This window comes from Gasterosteus aculeatus, chromosome 21, assembly GCF_964276395.1.
Source record: "Gasterosteus aculeatus chromosome 21, fGasAcu3.hap1.1, whole genome shotgun sequence".
Classification (NCBI taxonomy): Eukaryota; Metazoa; Chordata; class Actinopteri; order Perciformes; family Gasterosteidae; genus Gasterosteus; species Gasterosteus aculeatus.
The window spans coordinates 7,608,217-7,629,441 of NC_135708.1; the positions used below are offsets into that span (position 1 = coordinate 7,608,217).

General features: G+C 41.4%; 2 protein-coding genes across 2 annotated transcripts in view; one reads left to right on the plus strand and one right to left on the minus strand.

Annotated features, from left to right (window-relative positions):
• Positions 1-1,822: 1,822 nt before the first annotated feature.
• On the minus strand, positions 1,823-7,618 carry aoc1 (amine oxidase copper containing 1). Its single transcript, XM_040167617.2, has 5 exons — positions 7,543-7,618; positions 5,268-6,806; positions 4,106-4,394; positions 3,774-3,906; positions 1,823-2,898 (listed from the first exon to the last, which is right to left on the minus strand). The coding sequence occupies exons 2-5, from the start codon at positions 6,802-6,804 to the stop codon at positions 2,629-2,631; spliced, it is 2,229 nt and encodes a 742-aa protein (XP_040023551.2). The 5' UTR covers positions 6,805-6,806; positions 7,543-7,618; the 3' UTR covers positions 1,823-2,628.
• Positions 7,619-10,571: 2,953 nt separating this feature from the next.
• Positions 10,572-21,225, plus strand: part of sspo (SCO-spondin) — an 85,446-nt gene continuing 74,792 nt past the window's right edge. Inside the window, 4 exon segments of the mRNA XM_078097029.1 lie at positions 10,572-10,711; positions 11,150-11,359; positions 17,102-17,184; positions 19,420-19,590. Coding sequence (XP_077953155.1) covers positions 10,659-10,711; positions 11,150-11,359; positions 17,102-17,184; positions 19,420-19,590 — 517 coding nt within the window. The 5' untranslated portion in view covers positions 10,572-10,658.

Sequence of the window (21,225 nt, forward strand, 5' to 3'; positions counted from 1 at the left end):
CCATCTTGAACAGGATGTAGTGTTAATATCTCATTTAGATACATGTGACATTTCCACAGCCAAGTCACACAAAGGCTTTAATTAAAGGGGGGGTTAATCATCTGTTGATGAAAGCGGATGGATGATCGGAGCAAAGTCACACAACTCCAAAAAGAGAGGAAAATATGAACTAAGAAAGAAAGGCGGGAAGCAAAGGAGGAAGGACACTACATCAGGAGCCGGTGTGAGGGGCTGAATCCTGTCGCTTTCTTTGGGTTAGGCTGAATCAGCAAAATGCTTTGAAGACTGCCATGATCACATGTCATAATCTTCATAGGTTACGTGTGACCTCATGAACTAGTTAGGCGTTGGAAGGGAGGCACTAAAATGCAGGCCGACACGTTTGGTCTCTAAATTAAAACAACATAGCAAAAGTATAAAGTCAAGTACTAAAAATCCACCGTCACAATGTGGTGATATTCTTAAAAGATAGTTGCAACTGGATGATATTTTTTTAGTACACTGCTCTGGGCAGTTGGGTCAGGTGATACCGAGGGACCCCGCTACACACTATTTTCAAGGGCCCTTACATAACTTTTTGCAACTTGCTTGCTCGGCTTGCAGCTGTGCTTAGCATTATCAGTCATCTTGTCACATGGTCAAATGGACTTGACTTTGGACAACATCAATTTACGCAGTAGTCATCATTGTTTATTTATAAATGACAAAAAGAAATATGAACATATCTTTGATTAATTGAATAGCTTTTTAAATTTTATCTATAGTTTTTATAGTTAATGCTGAAATGGGCATGCCATTTGTTAGAGATTACTACTGACTAAAATATTATAACGATTATAACGATTCGAAATTATTTTCAGAGATTTCAATAATGTTGTTTAGAGATTAATATCTGTCTCTATGGTCCCCCAAAGACAATAAAGACTGGGTGACATAGTTTCCATTGTACACTTGCGGTCTACAAATAGACACCTTTAAAGAAACCACTAGATGGCAGCACAGCCCCATCTATTTTACTAACTAGACTTTCAAATCCAGTCACCCAAACAGGTTTTCATCCTCGACAGACTGCACTAGAGGTATTTGTTGAGAAGAAATATGAAGTATTTTAAAATATTTGTCTTTGATTGTGTTTGGGGTTCTTTAAAGCTTTCCCTACTTTTGTTATCCGAATACCATGACTTAGTGTATGTTTTGCCGTCTTGTAAAACACATATGTTCTATTCATGCTATTCATTTTTAGATTTTGCGCTTATTCCAACAATATTTTTTCAGCACTTTTTGACTGCAATAAGAAGTCACCAGAAGATTAGAGGGAAACACAGGAATTATATGAGTTCACTGCAGTGTGAGTGCAATACAATCTCACACAGTTATTTGGATACTTTTGTACACGCAAGACGTTGAGAATGGATGAACCGTGTTTTCACTGTTTGTCTATAGCTTGTCTGTTGTGACATCAAGCCCATAGTTGCCATGGGAATAACTATAGGAATGCTTGTTACCCAATTCACATTTTGTCCTCTCTCCCAATGTTGTCCATTCCCTCATAAGTGCATAGCTCTGATGCTATCGGACTTTTACTATGTATATTGTAAAACATGGGCACACATTTATAAAAAAGTTTTTTTTAATTGGAAAAGTCCTGACGACAGTGTCTGGATTCCTTTCACGTTACTTAAGAATTCCTTGTTTACCCGTCAAACAAAACCAGCCCATGCAAAATTCACCTCCTTTTTGGGCATTTATCTTTTGTTTGGGGTCTAAGATGGACCTGTACTTATTAATAATTGTTTGTTAAATAAAGGTTTCAATCAAAAACACACATTATGATGAAAACCAGTTCATCTGTTTTATTCATTATTTGGTTGCCACTGCTATGTCAAGAATGCATACATATGAGACAAAACCGTCACATGATGCTGATTCTTCTGGACATTGTGTCACATTGTATGTTGTTAATGTTAGGTTTCCAGGCGACGGGGCCAGGTGGTATCCTGGACTGTTTGCACGGAAGGATCCGGAACCAGGCTGTTTGCTGTGTAAGGCCTGTTGTCTCTCTATGGAAAACATTCCCCCCGTGGAGGCAGGAGGAGCCTGCTGAGGGAGCTGCATTTGACCACAAGCAGGGCGGATACTGAGCATCCTGCATCCTGGATGCTTGCTGCTACTAAAACACAGCCATGGAGACCAAACATGGGATTAGAGGAGCCCTCAAGGCCCCTGGTGACCCACTCCCCCTTTGAGTTTGGTGCATTAACATTAAGATACACTTGAAATCTGTATGTTTTGTACACATGGGATTTACTGTTTCATGTGTAATGATACTGAATGCAACTGGATATGTGCATTTATGAGATTTAGAAATGTTTGCAGCTAAATAATTGAACATGAAAACAGATTTCTTTGGTATGACTATGTTTTTTCCCTTTTTAAAATGTTCTTGGTTATTTTTCTGTTACATAGATATCCTTACATCTTTAAAACCCATTAGAGGTTGTGACATTGAATACATCTGTGTACTATATACTTCAAGTGTGATTATGCTGAGATGATGATATTATAGATGAAAAAACTCTTTCTGAACCATCCCCACCCTCCCCTTCCCCCTCTCCAAAAAAATACTCTTTAGACTCCTGCATATGTGCCATTGTAAGAGAATGGCTTGTCTGGCACACAGTAATCTATGACCTCAGCTTTCCATTTCTGGACTTTGGGTTTGCCGTCCAATCCTGGACGCACAATGACAGTGCTTCTGGATGCCACGGAAGGGTCTTCGTCAAAGAAGTTGAATGGCCGAAGGAAGAAGCCTACTGCGTTACCGGGCGTCGCCGTGTTGGGAATGTCTTCTGAGTGAGGCACATGCAGGAAGCCCACCGTCACCCAGGCTACCAGGTCCTGCACACACCAGAGCAAACATTACTTTGGATTTTTATTTAGAAACATCACGCAGGGTTTTTTATCCACTTAAAAGTGCAAACAGAAGAAAAGGTCAGCATTGGTGAGTCATTATGATAGTAAGTGACCAGAACTGATGACGTGAAGGAAACCTAAACTTCTCAGATAAACACCCCCACCCCCAAAATGTAAACTACATTTATTAGAGACCGTTTAAAACAGCACAGGACGCTGTCCATTAGTGAATTTTAAATTCTTACACCCGTAAAAAGGAGACTTTATGTACCATTTTTAATTGTTATTTACACATCCATCCATCCATCCATTTTCATCCATTTTGCTTATCCTGCACGCAGGGTCGCAGGGGGGCTGGAGTCCATCCCAGCCAACTTCAGGCGATAGACAGGGTACATCCTGGACTGGTTGCCAGCCACTCGCAGGACTAACACAGAGACATACAACCATTCACACTCACATCCACGGGCAATTTTGGAGTCCCCAATTAACCTGATACCCAGTGTATGCAGACTCCACACAGAAAGGCCACTGGACGGAGTTGCTGTGTTGCTGTGAGGCGACAGTGCTAACCACCACGCCACCGTGCCGCCGTTATTAACATACCAGATTAAAAAAACTACCAATACCGTTAATGATTATACTCAGCTTTACTTGATAATTTTCAAGTTATTATGACTTGTTAAAGATAGATTTCATTTTGTTTAGATTAATTTGATGAAAACAGTTTAAAAAAGATTAGTCCAACATTTTGAAAAAAGTAAGCTTTGTTTACTCGTTTTTTGTGATAACAATATAGATTTTAATCTAATCCAAAGAAATCATCACTTTCATGTGCATTTTGGATTCCACGCGTGTACCTGGTTAACTATGTCTTCATTGTTGCGGATGTAGTCCTCAAAAGACACGACTGGTTCCCAGGGATCATTCTGGGTGAAAATGCTGCTACTGGTGGCTTCACTATCTTTGTGACGAGTCACAGCCAGAGGATACCTGCGGTGGAACAGTAATCACTTTTATGTAACAATGCTGCCAACACCTCAGCCACTTAAATCATTAATTTCAAAAATAATGAAAAAAAACGTATTTAGCCCCACTCCATTGGGTCAATCATTACAAATAGATGTGTGCGGATATTCAACTCTACACTTCATGTTTCTTTCTACGAACCAAAGGGGACATATTTGATTACCTTGACCAACTGATGCCTTTTTCCTCTCTCCAGCCTCTTGGGAGGACACTGTGGGCATGTGAGTTAAACTGAATGCGGTAACCCCTCTTGTCTCCCCATTTGTTTTTCTCATTGGGGTTGTAGAAGTTCACATAGCGGGGGAACTTTTTGCCAAAGGAAAAAGTGGCAGATCGCTCGGTCTTGCGCTCTGTCCGCTGGAGTTGGGACTGGACGACGAAATTCTCTGGGCTCCACGGATTTGTAAAGTTGACATACTTCAGATCCAATGTCTCAAAGCTGTTCTCTCGACCTGAGTCACAGAGAAGGCAAAGATTTATAAGGATAAATTAAATCTCAAGGTGTAAGCAGTTTTCTGAGAGTCATAGTATATGTATAATCATACAAGACATTTGCTTTTGCATGAGAGGTCTTCGTTCATGTATGGGGATTGACTTTTATACAGCGTATAGGCCAGATCACAGATAGCCACAATCACACAGAGAAAAGCTACACAGGCTTGTCAAGTTAGGCTTTGATGCTTTTCTTTATCAAGGGGTAAAGTCCAGAAAACACTGTTATCTTGTGTGCACCAATAAAAGAGAATAAAAGTTTCTGTGTAACCTTTTTATCATTTATTTTCACAACCTTCAGAGTTTATGTAAAGGGAATAATTTGTCACCACTTTTCTTTAAAGACCACAACGGAAGGTTTACTTAGTTGCAGCCTGTCCATCCATCGCATGTACAGAGTTTTCTGTGAGTTTTCCCAATCTCGTCGGGAAAAACATCAATATTAGCACTCTCTACATAACAGCGAGTTACGTTTCCAAATACTATCGGAGGCATTATTTACAGTTATCCCTTTCTACAATATCTGTGCATGGCCACTGCGATATGGAAAAGGAATGTGGTTATCATACATACATCATGGTTAAGGTACATTAGGATCAGTCAGTCATTTTATAAACCACTTATCCCAGGTTGCCTTGGTCGGGTGACAGGGCACACCCTGTACTGGCACCGACCTTTGAACCCAGGGCCTTCTAGCTGTGAGGCGATAGTGCTAACCACCATACCACCGTGTTGCTCGGTATGTTAGGGTGAATATTCAAAATAAATGTTGGTGTTGTAAAACTGCTTTAAAACAGATGTTGAAAATTAGGTAATTGTGCCAGAATACTCACCAGCAATATCCAGGTCCACTTTATAATGGATGAGGTGCGTGTGCAGATTTCCCAGCACATAGTCATACACCTTGGTACCATAGTGAAGTCCATTAGGTGTAAAGAAAGTGGCATGGATGTAACCGGTAGCGCTGACTTTTACCTCCGCCACCCCATTCTGGTAGAAGACGAAGTCCCAGATGTAATCATAGTTGTAAACCGTCGAGGTTGTCCGCAGCACCAGCACAGTGTTTTCCAGGCCCCCGTAAAAGTTGTACCCTCCTTTGTAATTGGAGTTGAAATGCCTTCTCAAAGGCATAGCAGTGGTCATCTCAAAAATGCAAAGAGCATTTTTATGCTGCAAAGGTTTGTCCGTGTCAAAGTAGTGATACAGGTCAACAAAGGTGGCAATTTCTGGACAGTCAATTCCAGGCGCTAGCTCGAAAGAAGAGCTGCCCATTGCCCAGCCAGCATCAATATACTTTGTTTGCATGGCAGCGGGAGTATCACCAGAATAGAAGGCAATAGCTTCTTGGAGGCTGATCTCATAGGCAATTCTTTCTCCATTAAAACGGAGGTCAAAGACTTGAAGCCCAGCTGATGAGCGGACTCTGTAGGCGAAAGACCACCCTGCATATTCAACAAAATTGTGGTCAATGTGATAGCGATGTCCCTGAGGCTCAACGAGCTTTGGCCCATTGATATTAGTGGGTGTATTGCTTTGACCCCGTGGGATGTAAGTGGAGTAGAGGTCATTATCGTCATGATTGGGCAGTTTGAACTTCTCCACCTCTCCTGATTCATACTTTTCTACCAGCTCCTCAAGACTGTCAAAGTACATGCTGTTGTACCAGACCTTTTCGACAGTCCACTTTTCTGGATCCAGGTCCCGGTGGTTGACCAGTACCTCAAATCCAACTGGGTGGATGAAAAAGCCCTCGACAAACTTCTGCAACATGATCCAGGTTCTCCTCTCACCTGGACCCAGGCCTCGGGGGGCTATGTCTGAGAATGTCAGGCAGCGGTCAGAGCAGTTAGTGAAAGAAAACCCCCCTGTGGTCTCAAGCAGGAGTTTGTGAGCTTTGTTAGTGATCTTCTCAAGGATGTGATTTATATGGGAATACTCTGCGGAGGTAATAGGCCTAGACTCAAAGCGGATAGGTCTACCTCCCTTGAACGTCTTGACTTCGTGGGAGTTTGGAGATGGCAGAGGACTTACAATGTACTCAGTAATGTTAGGATTGGTCTGGTTCCCCAACTGGATGATCACCCGGGCTTGACGTGGGGGTTTGGCATGTCCACGGTCCAGAACCTTCAGGGCTTCATGCTTCCTCGGCAAATGGAGTTCCATCAGGAGGATGCTGTTCTTCATTAGGGTCTTGCTACGAGCAGCGGTGAGCTTCAGCTCTGGGATACCATGCAGGTAGGCCCGGACAGCTTTCATCTCACGTACGGTGAGGTCAGCAAACATGGGAGCACCATGATGAGCCCAGTCTCTCGATCTGGAACCACTACAACTAGCCAAGCACACTAGCTGCAGTAGACAAAGAAGTCTCATGGCTGTAATGTAATGAAAAAAGATTATCCTGCATTAATCAAATTGGTAATTTAAATTAATTCATGCATGATTTATCATCCTTGAAAAGGCACCACATCTTAAATGCAGTTTCGGAAACAGGAATGCTGTTCCTACTTTTCCAAGTCATAAGAATTGAAAGCCAACAGTTGTCCGTTCTCTGCTGTAGAATTTCAAATAAATACTTTCTTCTCATCCCAGTTGGATTGCAATTCTTCTATTTTCTTTATCACATCAGGTTACTTCTCCACAAGATCTATCAGTGTCTGCTGTAAGACACTCAGAGCAAAGACGACATTGTTGGACATTGCCCTTTGTTCTGCTGTCTGGTAATCTCCCTGCAGCTCCAGTTTCTGCTGCATAATTTATGAAATAAGCTGCGTTAATTTAAAAAAATTATATCGATGAACGCAACCTGGGCCCCAACTTAAAGGGCCCTGAAAAAGCTAAAGATCAATAATGATATGAAAGGATATTCGTTATGTTACTGTTTCTGCCACGGAAATCCTTTTATAAAAGAAAGTATTTTTAAAATATGCAACTTGTATAGCAGCTCTGTTGTACTTCGGAGGAGGAGGTGGAGAAAAAAAGTTAATATAAAAAGCATTTTTAGTAACATAAAAAATAACAAATTACATTGTATGCATAAGAATGGTCTATTCTATTAAGTTTAAAATTGCAGACATGTTTTACAAAAAAAAGGCCAGCAAGCTACTTTACCTGATTTGTCCTTCGTGCAATTTGTAGAACAAGGTTGATCAGTCCAGTGAACTTGCTTTACCAATTGAGGAAAACTTAATGATGGAAACGAGTCAATGGACTGCGGTTTATATTTAACCCAGTACTCTGCAGCGACGGAAGCTGATTGGTCAACAGCGGGCTGTAGACATGATGAAATAACCGGTACATAAGGCCAGGCAGGGTTATTTATATAACAGCTTTTAACTAAGTCAATTTATACAGTACATTACATATGACAATACAAAAATACAGCAACCCAAGTTGATATACAAAAGATGAATGCAGTGTGAAACATTAATACATTTTACACATTTTGTAAAGGCAGAGACAAATTGCATTATTTGGCTATGATTTAAATAAATGAGTTCTGCTAAGAGTTGGAGCACATCTAAAATTATCAAGGAGTTTGATCCAGTTACATGGTAACAAAAAAATGCTTAACTTTTTTAATTCAGCCTCATTCACTCGTTTGCAATCAATGGATTACCATACATTTGTACGCATTCATGCATCCCCTTATCACAGTGTGGGTTCATGTCTTGCAGTATTTTGTAGTCCCCTGCTTCACATGTCCCTGGGTTGACTTCACTTCTTGGCATGGTGTTTTTACATCTGTGGGTGATTGTCTGCGTCTCCCTGATTGATTCTTCCTGCATCCAATCACCTGCACCTTCCCAGTGCATTCCCCCCACCCTCTTGACACCCCCAGGATGAAATGGGATACCTTTGGTCATTTCTTCATTAAAGAGAATGGTCCTTCAATTTTAGAGCATGACCATTTTCCCTTCAGATTTTGTAATGCCTTCCCTAAATACCCATTCCTCACACTCAAAAGGCATTTTATTGTGCTTGTTCATCTGTTCTAACTGTATGCTTGCATAGAAAATGAACATGGAAGCAAGAGGCTATTTGGGTACGTGAAATTAACAAGTCATAATAATATAAGATAAGCTTGTATAATACGAGATAAGCTTTTCATTTACCACCTCTATCAGGTCAGCATTTAATCTGTACAATACTTTCATTTATGACTAAACCCTTTTGAAATGAATGATTAAGATCGGCCTCAGTTGTACTTCCAGTTTAGTACTAATCAGCAAATGTTCCACCTAAGATGGCGAACATGAAAAACCTCATACCTGCTAAATATTAGCATTGTCCATTTGCACAAAGCACCACTTGGCTCTACTCTATTCTAGATAATTTATTGCTGTATGAATATAAGATTAATGGTAACCCGCTTCTCCAATCTTCCTCTACCTCCCCCACACTCCTCTCCCTAGTGTAATTGCAACCTTTTGACACGCCTACAAATGTCCACGTATGTTTTAAAGCAATGTGTGGGGTATGTGTTTTTTAGTTCATCTATCATTGGATGAAATGTTGACCCCTCGCTCCTTAGACCCTCAGCTGAGGCCCTTATGGCTGTTCCATAGTCGAGGCTACAATCTAAAGGGGACCATGCTTTTGCCATCAGGGCTCCTCGGCTTTAGATCAACCTGCATGAGGAGATACGCCTTGCCAAATCAGTAATCTCTTTTGAATCAAATTCATAAAACCTATTTTTACCGACTGACTTGTGTTCGATGTCATCGCTTTCCTGCTTTATTATTAAAATTGGATTTATAAGTAAATTGTTATCATATCAATTTGTTTTCTCGTTTCATCTGTTGTACTGTTTTATCAGAGTTAAACTCTTTTTTCCTGCTTTTCCTGCAGTTTTCTATTGCATTATTGTGTTCATCATTATAATTTTTATTATTACAAAATTAAATTGCCAAAGACAGCCCTCATATTCTGCATGAAAAACATTAAAGTCACTAAACGGATCTAGTTTAATAAATACCTCAGCTCTCTCTTGAGAATCACGTTCATCAAAATCATAGCCCACAATTACTACTAACACGATGCAGCTACCAAATGGTTAATTAATCGTATAGTATGGCACTTTTGGCATTATTGCTTTTACAGAGAGCAAAGGACTGTACAAATATTGTAAATATCTCACACCTGGCAACGCTGCCTCTCGGCCTTCCTCCTACGTGTGATGACAAAGCAGTGAACCAGCAAAGTGAGACAGCTCATTGCTTTATCAAGAAACATAATGTATCCAAGGCTGTGACGAAGAGTTTTCCGGGAAGTCAGTCAGGACTCGCTGTTCTGCTTGGTATACCGCCAAAGACAGCCCTTGTGACACCAGTCGCTTAGGTATACTGTGGTGACAGCTGTGTTTGAGCCTGCCTAGGGGCAGGAGGTCAGACCTGGGATATTGGGGATTCTAAAAGGCTTTGGTCCCAGTGTCTGTTGACACGCTTCATTAAAGAAATGCCCCAGCATCCTTTCCAAAACACCTCTCTTTACAGGATTAGGCTCTGACAAATATCTCTTTATTCTGTAGCCCAGGCTCCACGGCCCCCCGCCATCGGCCGTGTTGCCCAGTGATGTTCAATGGGGCTGAGGTCAGCAGACGGGTCTGTCAAAGGTGGTGTGGCCAATTCCTCCCCTTACAGCTGTGACCTTGCCGCCTACATCCAATAGCAGCAGGTTGAGATGCCGCTGTCCATCCCACGACTCATCCCCCGCATTTAAAAGCCTGAATCTGAATGCAAGCTATCACTGAGGAGCGTGTGATGGTCTGTTGGACAAAAACACACTGAAAAATAATGACATGAATGAAAGAAAATACGTATAAATATTGATTGAGGACCTTTATGGCAAACATTTCCCAAAAGCACTTCAAAGGTAAGTGCACCGTTTGCTGTTTGTAGCTGGATGGTGGAAATGTAAAAATGTCTTTTCTTATTTAGTATTTTTAGATGGTTCGGTTTGATCCCTCACGATAACACAGAACAATTGATATCGATCCTCACATTGTTGTTTGGAGTCCACTCTTTGGTCTCCGAACCTCTAACTTCTAATGTTTTTTTTTTTTAAATTTCAGTGAGGGGTTCCTCAGCGGCCCCTTTAGTTGATTTTATTTAGAAAATTTTAAACGTATCTTATGGTTTTAATATAAAATTAGGATTAGAAAAAACAGTGTTCGAACAAAGACTTCTTTTTGCAGGAGTTTAAGCACAAAGATCCAGGAGAAGACCATGGGTACCCTGCTACTGACTCTGCTTGGGCTGCAGACAGTGATGGGAATGGGGTGAGCATAATTGACAAAACTCAAGGCTGGATTAAGCCAAATCTGGACAGTGCTCTCTTTGTTAATTCAAATACGTGAATAAGAGTGTCTTCATGGAATAGTGTGCATAAAGATTAAGGAGGAAGAATATTGATATTATAGATTATTATTGAAGAATGATATTATAAACACATTATAGAGAAAAGGAATTTTCCACTTGAATGGAACTGTACAGAATGTAACAGAATGCACCGTGCATTAGTGCTAGGTTTATCTGTAGCTTTTTTTTGTGTGTTTTTCTAATTAAGATCTTCATGTTAGTAGATAGCAAAATCCATCTTGACTGCAGATTTAAGGACATTGAATTAAACATCATGCAAGTAGCTTTAGTCACAACATTCCAGTTTAAAAGGAAATATCAGAGTGGACATTGAACTCTACATGTTCCGCGGGTTCCAGACATTGGTGTGAACACGCGATGGAGGAGAGAGTGGAGCGAGTGCTGTCCCCGCGCCTGCAGCTTGAAGTCAGCTGCGCTGAGGTGTATCAGTACAACACCCAGGCCTGGAGGCTCGATGTGGACAGGATGCGCGCCAAGCATGGGGGCGACGACGGCATTGCACTGTACTACAAACACCAGGGTCCGAAGGCCTCCTGTTTCCTGTACAAGTAAGTGAACAGTGGAGACAATGTCGCTCGGTCGACCCGCATCTTCATCTCTTAATGCAAAGTAAACAATGGGTGCTATGTGCTTGTTAAAACGTTCTTTTACTACAATCTTACGATGAAATATTAACAAAGATCTGCGTCGTTCCAACAGTAACTCCTGATGGTTAGTAAGGTGGTGGTGCGTATCATTGAAGGGGAATAGAAAGGAAAAGAAATATTTGTTCGTTGAAAATAAATAATCCAGTGTGAGAGCTAATGCCTTTATAAAAGCTATTTCTCAAAACGATGCCTGATGGGCTGTTTTTGTTTTTTAAATTAAAGTTACAAGTATATAATTAACCATTAACTTGTTTATTTTGGTTTGGTTTGACAAAATGGGAAAAATTGGGCAGAGCTGCTCGTAGCAACAAGTTGTACATCGCTAATTACTGGCATATTTCAATGGTCCAATGATCGCCTCTACTGCAACCACACCAGTTTGACGTGACAACTTTGTTTCAGCTCCTTTACTGTGTCTAGGTAGTGTTGCCAGTCCCATGAAAAGCTGTTGTGGACTTTGGGGAGGATTAACTTTGCATCTTATAAGAATTGACATCCTGCACCGCAAAGCAGACACACACATTAGTCACTCACAATTGGCGGGAAAAATAATAACTCTTCCCGCAATTGGGGCTTTATAAACTAAAATGAAGAACACGTCAAACAGAACTTTTCTATTTCTATTCTATTCTTGCAAGAAGAGTAGTTGTACAAAGTCACAAGGAGGTTGCATAAGTGTGCACTGTAGATTACAATTCGTACAGCGTTATCAGGGTGGTTATCAGAGTGATCAAGGATGGGCCATGTGTACTCGGCCATCTTGACTTTTATTATACAGATGAGAAGAAGAGGATCTGTGTGTCAGCTGCATGCATCACGATGCAAGCATATGATAGACTGTAAAACAAAAAGTTATGCAACTGTCCTATCTTATAAGAATATAAAATACAGCAACAGTAAGATACATAGATGTATGTACAGCTGTGGTCAAAAGTTTACATACACTTGTAAAGAACATAATGTCATGGCTCTCTTGAGTTTCCCAATATTTTTACAAGTCAGATATTTCTCTGATAGAGTGATTGGAACAGATACTTCACAAAAAACATTCATGAAGTGTGGTTCTTTTATGACTTTATTATGGGTTAACAGAAAAAGTTATAAAATCTGCTGGATCAAAAATATACATACAGCAACATGAATTAGCAATTTTGGTGACTTAGAAGGTTGTGTCAATGAAATGAGCTTCATAGCATGGCCGCTTAACTTCTTGTGAGTGCTTTTGAGTGACTACAGCTGGTGGCTTCTCTGAGGCCATTTAAATAGGGTTCATTGGATACAAACACCCGCAAATGTTACAATGGGAAAGTCAAAGGAGCTCAGCATGGATCTGAAAAAGCGAATCATTGACTTGAACAAGGCAAGTCACTTGGAGCCATTTCAAAGCAGCTGCAGGTCCCAAGAGCAACAGTCCAAACAATAGTTTGTAAGTATAAAGTGCATGGCACTGTTTTGTCACTGCCATCATCAGGAAGAAAACGCAAGCTATCACCTGCTGCTGAGATTTAACTGGTCAGGAGGGTGAAGAGTCAACCGAGAACCAGCAAAAAGGAGATCTGCCAAGAATTAGAAGCTGCTGGAACACAAGTGTCAGTGTCCACAGTCAAGCATGTTTTGCATCTCCATGGACTCATGCAAGAAGGAAGCCCTTGCTCCAAAAGCGGCACCTTAAGGCACGACTGAAGTTTGCTGCTGATCACATGGACAAAGATGAGACCTTCTGGAGGAAAGTTCTGTGGTCAGACGAAACAAAAATCGAGCGGTTTGGCCACAATGCCCAGCAATATGTTTGGAGGAGAAAAGGTGAGACCCCAAGAACACCATGCCTATTGTCAAGCACGGTGGTGGTAGTATTATGCTGTGGGGCTGTTTTGCTGCCAATGGAACTGGTGCTTTACAGAGAGTGTAAGAGCCATTTTTGTTTTGTAGTTTTGATTGTTAGCTCCACCCCCTTAGGTGGTGGGAGGTTGTTTCATTTAGGCCGCAAGGTCAATATAATCAGGTGGGTTACCTGGCACAGGTGTTGGTGTTGGTGAGAAGCGAAATAGTTTTTTGACCGTGAGCGTGAGTGTGAGGAGAGTGTGAGCGTGAGGAGAGCATGAACGTGGACGTGACCGTAGAAGGTGGAAGGTGAAGTGTGGAACGAGAGCGAGGAACGTGAACGTGACAGGGTAGAAGAGGCATGTAAGAAGATAATTGGATGGTGTCATTAAAGAACAAAATAAAGGACAATCAAAGAAGTGGAAATGTCTCAAGGAATATTTTAACGCGTCAAAACGAACTCAAAACACCAACCTAGAGGACCTAACTTTTGATAAGCAAAAAGGGTATCTACAGAGAGTAAATGGGATAATGAAGAAGGAGGATTACCTTCAAATTCTTCAAGATAACCTAAAATCATCAGTCCGAAGGTTGAGTCTTGGGCGCAGTTGGGTGTTCCAACAGGACAATGACCACAAACACACATCAAAAGTGGTAAAAGAATGGCTAAATGAGGCTAGAGTTAGGGTTTTAGAATAGCCTACCCAAAGTCCTGACTTAAATCCCATTGAGAACATGTGGACAATGCTGAAGAAACAAGTCCATGTCAGAAAGCCATCAAATTTAACTGAACTGCACCAATTCTGTCCAGAGGAGTGGTCAAAGATTCAACGAGAAGCTTGCCAGAAGCTTGTGGATGGCTACCAAAAGCGCCTAATTGAAGTGAAAATGGCCAAGGGACATGTAACCAAATATTAGCACTGCTGTATGTATATTTTTGACCCAACAGATTTAATCACTTTTTCTGTCAACCCATAATAAAGTCATAAAAGAACCAAACATCATGAATGTTTTTTGTGACAAAGAAGTAGAAATGTAAACTAGAAAATGCATTTTCTGCTGAAAATGCGTTGGAATGCAAAAAGCTGAAAGCTGAAATTATTTTTTTTAATTTAAAAAAATAGCTGAAAATACAAGTTGATGGGAATTTGAATACATTTGCTGAAATTACAAATATTAGAAAAGCTGAAATTAATTTGAAATTGAGAATTTGAAAACAGCTGAAATGAATGTGAAATATTGCAAAACAATACAGAAATCAATATTAAAACTGCTGTTAATACAGGCATAATAAAAGCTGAAATGATTTGAAAAAACTGCTGAAAATACAGAAATGGGAGAAGCTGAATTTTAATAGATTTTCTAAAAGATATAGAAGTTGCAGGAGGGTAAATTAATAAAAAAAGAATACAGAAATAACAAAAGCTGAGATGAATAAAAAGAGATTTTAAATTGTTTATAGTACTATTATTAGTAGTAGTAGTTATAGTTATAATTGTGTTATTAGTAGTACTAGCAGTAGAAGTAATAATAGTAGGTTAAGTATCAATGCAGTAGAAACAGCTGGGAATACTAATATTATTAGTCATAGTAGTATTTGTAGTAACATTAGTAGTAATTGTAGGATACAATACTGCAATACTAGTAGTACTTTTCCCTAGTCGTGTCAGTTGCAGAGTCACTACTAATAAGAAGTAGTATTTTAGTACAACTACTAGGAGTCATTTTAATAGCAGTAGAAATAATAGTAGTAGTAATAGTAATAGTATCATTTGTAGTAGTACTACTAGTTGTAGTAGTAAAATTAGTAGTTGTTGAAGTATTAATAGCCGTAGAAATACCAGTAGTATTATGTCTGCATGATTCAGTGCCACAAAGACAATCAAAGACAGCCTAGCTAGCTATCTAAAGACATGAGAGATTTTCACTGGCTGTTTTGGCCACTTGTCAGCTGTTTGGTACTTTTATTGCTTGTGCAATGCTTGCTAGCGGCATGTTAGCGCTATGCTAGCTAGCGCTGTGTTAGCTAGCGTCACGTTCTCCCCAGGTATGTGTGTCTGTCAGACTACGTAGGGGAAGGAGAGTGAGTGATGGCAACGAGGCTGTGTAGTCGTCATGGAGACGGCGCAACTGCTGTTTTCGGGGGCTGATCACACACCGCGCAGAGTAAACAGATTTTACCAAGAAACCACACCTCAAACAAGTGTCCTCTAGCACAAAACTATAACAGCTATCTGAAAAATAGGAAGTTTGTGAGAGACCCAAGTCTCTACCGAACGCAACGAGGTGGTTGTTATGTCTGTCCGGTAATAAATATGGCTCCTGTGGCAGTTTACAAAACGTGTACCTTCTTGTTTTCTTGAGAAATATGTCGGCAGATTTGTATCGGAGCCTATGGAGCCAGACGGCAGCACCATCGGCATTACCTTCAGATAGAAGCATCATCGGACAGTGCTCCTACCCTAGGGGTCTCAAACTCAAATCAGCTGCGGGCCAGATGCAGCCCACTTCAACCGAACGCGGGCCAGACTAGCGTCCGAACGGCATGGTCGACAATAACACAACTTAACACTCACTTTCAAAAGCAGTCATTGAACCCCACCCTGGGGGATCGGTCCGAATGAGACTACAACACTAGTCCTCCTTTAACTCAGCGGGGGAGACCTAAGGTCATGTGACCGTGGAATTCCTTTATAGCCAAACGTGAAGTTACGTGAATCGAAGCTGCGTAGTAATGGACGGAGACGCTCGTCGGTGACGTCAGATGCTTCACGTGTTGTTAGTGTGAGTCGTAAAGGAAAACGTTATTAAACGAGCGATGCTAACGGTTAGTCACATGATCACCTGCGCGAAAGAGGGCAGGAAACTGAATTTCACCCTCCTGCTCTCTGCACCTCGGCCGACACACACGACCCGCCCCCCATGTCAGTCACATGCATGCCACGTTCACTGGACAAGCACACAGTAGGAAACCAGAACATCATAACATGTCCCACACAGCAGCTGACAGTGGGGTTACAGTATAAAACTTGCGGGCCGCACTAACATTACACTTTCATATTAAGGATGGGGCCACAAAATATCGTCCCGAGGGCCGCAATTGGCCCGCGGGCCGCAAGTTTGAGACCCCTGTCCTACCCGATGGGGCTGCCGTCCAATGGTGCTGCCGTCCGATGGTGCTCCTACCCGATGGTGCTCCTACCCGATGGTGCTCCTATCCGATGGTGCTCCTACTCGATGGTGCTCCTACCCGATGGTGCTCCTACCCGATGGTGCTCCTACCCGATGGTGATCCTACCCGATGGTTCTCCTTTCCGATGGTAATCCTACCCGATGGTGCTCCTATCAGATGGTAATCCTACCCGATGGTGCTCCTACCTGATGGTAATCCTACCCGATGGTGCTCCTACCCGATGGGGCTCCTATCCGATGGTAATCCTACCCGATGGTGTCAAACGGAACGAAGAACTGAGCGGTTTGAATAGCTGAAAGTGGGAAGGAGTTGAAAGGTTGCACGGAAGAAATAGAAGAAGTTGAATAATGAACAGAAGAACAATACTTGGAATGCTTAATGCATTCCACCAATAACGGGAAACTCAAGAGAGCCATGACATTATGTTCTTTACAAGTGTATGTCAATTTTTTACTACAACTGTATGCTCACTCAAAGGTTGAAGATCTAAAGTCAGGGCAAAAGTATAAGCACACAAGTATTTACACAATATATATATTCATTAGATATTTTTCATTACAGTACTGGCCCATAGTAAAGCTTTTGTGCTGCAATAATATTTCGAACCTGATGTGTCTGTCGACCTCCAGACCCCCGGAGACGGAGAACCTGATGGTGAACAAGACAGTGAGGACATGCTGTGAGGGTTGGGGAGGACCACGCTGCTCTGAGGGTGAGGACAAGAAAGCAGATCAGTTCCATGTACAGTATGCATGCACAATGTTTTACATATAGAATTATTCAATGCATCATTTGGTGACAAGTCAAAAACATGTGTAAGTGTAGTGTACTGAACAAAATAGAAATTATCTACTAATCATTGAAAATATCCAATCTGAAGTTTTGTATAGCTTTTGAAACATAGAAAGTAAATTGACTTTAGAATTGCATGGAAAATTATATTATGTGATTAGACTTATCAAGAAAGAAGTACAGGTGCAGCTGGCGGTTCACGTACAAGTATATGTAAAGGATACATTTCAAAGTTAAGTCACTGTTTTGGTCAATGTAAAGGTACAGTTAAATGTAAGTAAAGGTTTAGGTTCAGGTACAGGTAGAGATACTGATACAGATACTGGTAAAGGTACAGGTAAAGGCTTAGGTTCAGGTAAAGTTACTTTTGCATATAATTTAATATAATTCCACCCAAATAAAACAAAGACAAGAAAACTAATTTAACACATAACTGTTGCAGTTTATTAAATGTCTTTAAAACAAATATTTTGGCATATTTGTATCCAAGAACAACACTCAAATTATACGGAATGTGTAGAGGAATAAAATAAACAAAACCGTTTAGTGACTTTAATGTTTTTCATGCAGAATATGAGGGCTGTCTTTGGCAATTTAATTTTGTAATAATAAAAATTATAATGATGAACACAATAATGCAATAGAAAACTGCAGGAAAAGCAGGAAAAAAGAGTTTAACTCTGATAAAACAGTACAACAGATGAAACGAGAAAACAAATTGATATGATAACAATTTACTTATAAATCCAATTTTAATAATAAAGCAGGAAAGCGATGACATCGAACAAGAACACAATGAAGCAAGTTGACTTCAGCAACCGTCTGGCATCCATAATCCTGTAGTGACGGTAAAACAAACAACAACAAAAAACATTTAGAAACACTGTGTGAGGGGTCAGGACTTCGACTCAGGTGCAGAGCAATAAGGCAACAGAAAATTCTTTCAAGGTTTGGAATCTTTTACTAGGAGAGTAAACTAATGCAAAACAAAGGGGGCACAGGCAAAGGCGGAATCCTCACGCTCTTGTAGAAAACAAAAAGGAAGAGAGCCTGGCAACAAAGTAGAAACAAGATTACAAAAACAGCACTGGGAATTTAACAACAAACATGTACCTCTAGGAACGACAAAAGATAACCTGACACAGACAAGTGGGGAACTGAGGCTTAAATACAGGTGGGGGTGATTACAAACTAAACTCAGCTGTGGGGGGAAACTAGATACAGGAAGTGCCGTGGTTACAAAAATAAAACAGGAAGTTAATCTTCAGTCTCTTCGAGTCGTCACACACTGTCACACATGAAATAATAAAATGTGAAACAGACTTGTGGAAGTAAAGAATGAAAAACACAAATATGAAGGGAGACTGTTCAAGGGGAGTTAGAAAATGTGTTCAAAAGATAAGACAGAAACAGAAAGAAAGTGACGGAAAGGAGAGACATAACATAATTGGCCGTGCTGTTGGCTAAGCTAATGTTAGCTAATGTCAAAGAGCTAACTCTGCCAAGAATACTAACCTAATGTAACGAAACAGACCAAGTGAAACATTATCTAAGATTTTAACAGTTGGATAATCAGACAAAGAACACTTTGAATTTGGTATGATAAGCGTAAGTGGAGAGACGAGGGAATGAGTAACTCCACCGTTGAACTCCACATGAAATATGCTCAGGATGAGCTGTGGCTCCGTTTCTGTTGTTGCTTTCAGAGCAGTCTTAGCCAATGAGCAATTTGAATAATACAAATATTCTGTCTTCATTACATAAACATTAACCTACAATAGACAGTAGATGTAGATGCATTGTGATTCACTGAACTTGTATAGAGATGTTTATTTCCACCACCACCACAAAAGGCTGCTTTTATTGGTAATTAATTCCATTAACTGGTCATTTACATATTACTATTATGATGAAATACTGTAAGATACGTTGATATCTTTTAAAAATGTACAGCAACCTGTTACAGTGTGTATTCGTCACATAGAGCTTCTTTATTCCCATGTGAAAATGTTTACAAATTACTATAACTGCTTCAAAGGAACCAAACTAGAATAAAAAACAGCCCTAAAATCAATTTTCACGAGGTGAAGAATAGCTAAAGATGGTGACCATAGGACCATTGTCCTTCTTTCACTCTCCGTTTCTCTCTGTCCAGGTGTGGGCGTGCGTGGCCGGTGTTTCTCTACGTGGAGTTGTGAGGACTTCCCTGGAGTTCATAACTCTTCTCTCATGCCGATGGAGCAGTGCTGCAGCACTTTATGGGGGCTGAGCTGGAGGAACGCCTCGGACCAGACCTGCCTGTCCTGCTCCTACACTCTTCTTCCGGGTCAGAGAGCATTCATGCACATACACTCACCTAAAGGATTATTAGGAACACCTGTTCAATTTGTCATTAATGCAATTATCTATTATCAACCAATCACATGGCAGTTGCTTCAATACATATAGGGGTGTGGTCCTGGTCACGACAATCTCCAAACTGAATGTCAGAATGGGAAAGAAAGGTGATTTAAGCAATTTTGAGCGTGGCATGGTTTTTGGTGCCAGATGGGCCGGTCTCAGTATCTCACAATCTGCTCCCTTGTTGGGATTTTCACGCACAACCATTTCTAGGGTTTACAAAGAATGGTGTGAAAAGGGAAAAACATCCAGTATGCGGCAGTCCTGTGGGCGAAAATGCCTGGTTGATGCTAGAGGTCAGAGGAGAATGGGCCGACTGAAGCTGATAGAAGAGCAACTTTGATTAGATTAGATTAGATTCAACTTTATTGTCATTGCACAGGATACAAGTACTGAGGCAACGAAATGCAGTTTAACATCCAACCAGACGTGCAAAATAGCAAAAAGTGCAGAGTATGTGCATATGTAAAGTGTAATAAGTGAATAAATAGATATGTACAGTAAGAAATGGTTGTGCAATATGAACAGTAAGAAATGGATATACAATAACAGTGCAAATGTTCAGTGGCTGGAGGAAGGTGTGTGGCAGTCAAGCCAGGGTGGAGGGGGAAGTACAGTCACTGAGGGAGATGTGTGTGTGTGGGGGGGTAGGGGGCAGAGTTCAGAATTCAGGGAGGGCAGAGTTCAATAGAGTGACAGCCGCAGGGATGAAGCTGTTCCTGAACCTGCTGGTCCGGGAACGGAGCACCCTGTAGCGCCTCCCAGAGTGGAGGAGGGCAAACAGTCTGTGGCTGGGGTGAGAGCTGTCCTTTTCGATGCTGCGTCCCCCCCTGCAGACATCTCTTGCTCTGGACAGCCTCAATGGTGGGGAGTGAGGAACCGGTGATGCGTTGGGCAGTTTTCACCACCCTCTGCAGTGATTTACGGTCCGCGACAGAGCAGCTGCCATACCATACTGAGATGCATTTTGTAAGGATGCTCTCTATGGTACAGCGGTAGAAATTCTCTAGAATCTGAGGAGACAGATGGGCCTTCTTCAGTCTCCTAAGGAAGAAGAGACGCTGGTGTGCTTTCTTTACCAGGGATGAGGTGTTGAGGGTCCAAGAGAGGTCCTCAGAGATGTGGACACCCAGGAACTTGAAGCTGGCGACACGCTCAACCTCCGTCCCGTTGATATGGATGGGGATGTGTGTGCCAGTTTTCTTCCGGAAGTCCACAATTAGCTCTTTGGTCTTCTTGGTGTTGAGAGCCAGGTTGTTGTCGGCGCACCACACCGCCAGGTGCTGGACCTCCTCTCTGTAGGCCGACTCATTGTTGTCACTGATGAGGCCAATCACCGTTGTGTCGTCTTAGCACACAGCCCTGTGGCACGCCGGTGTTCAGGATGAGGGTTGAGGAGGTGTGGTTCTCTACCCTAACAGACTGGGGTCTGTTGGACTGAAATAACCACTCGTTAGAACCGAGGTATGCAGCAAAGCATTTGTGAAGCCACAACACACACAACCTTGAGGCGGATGGGCCATAACAGAAGAAGACCCCACCGGGTACCACTCATCTCCAC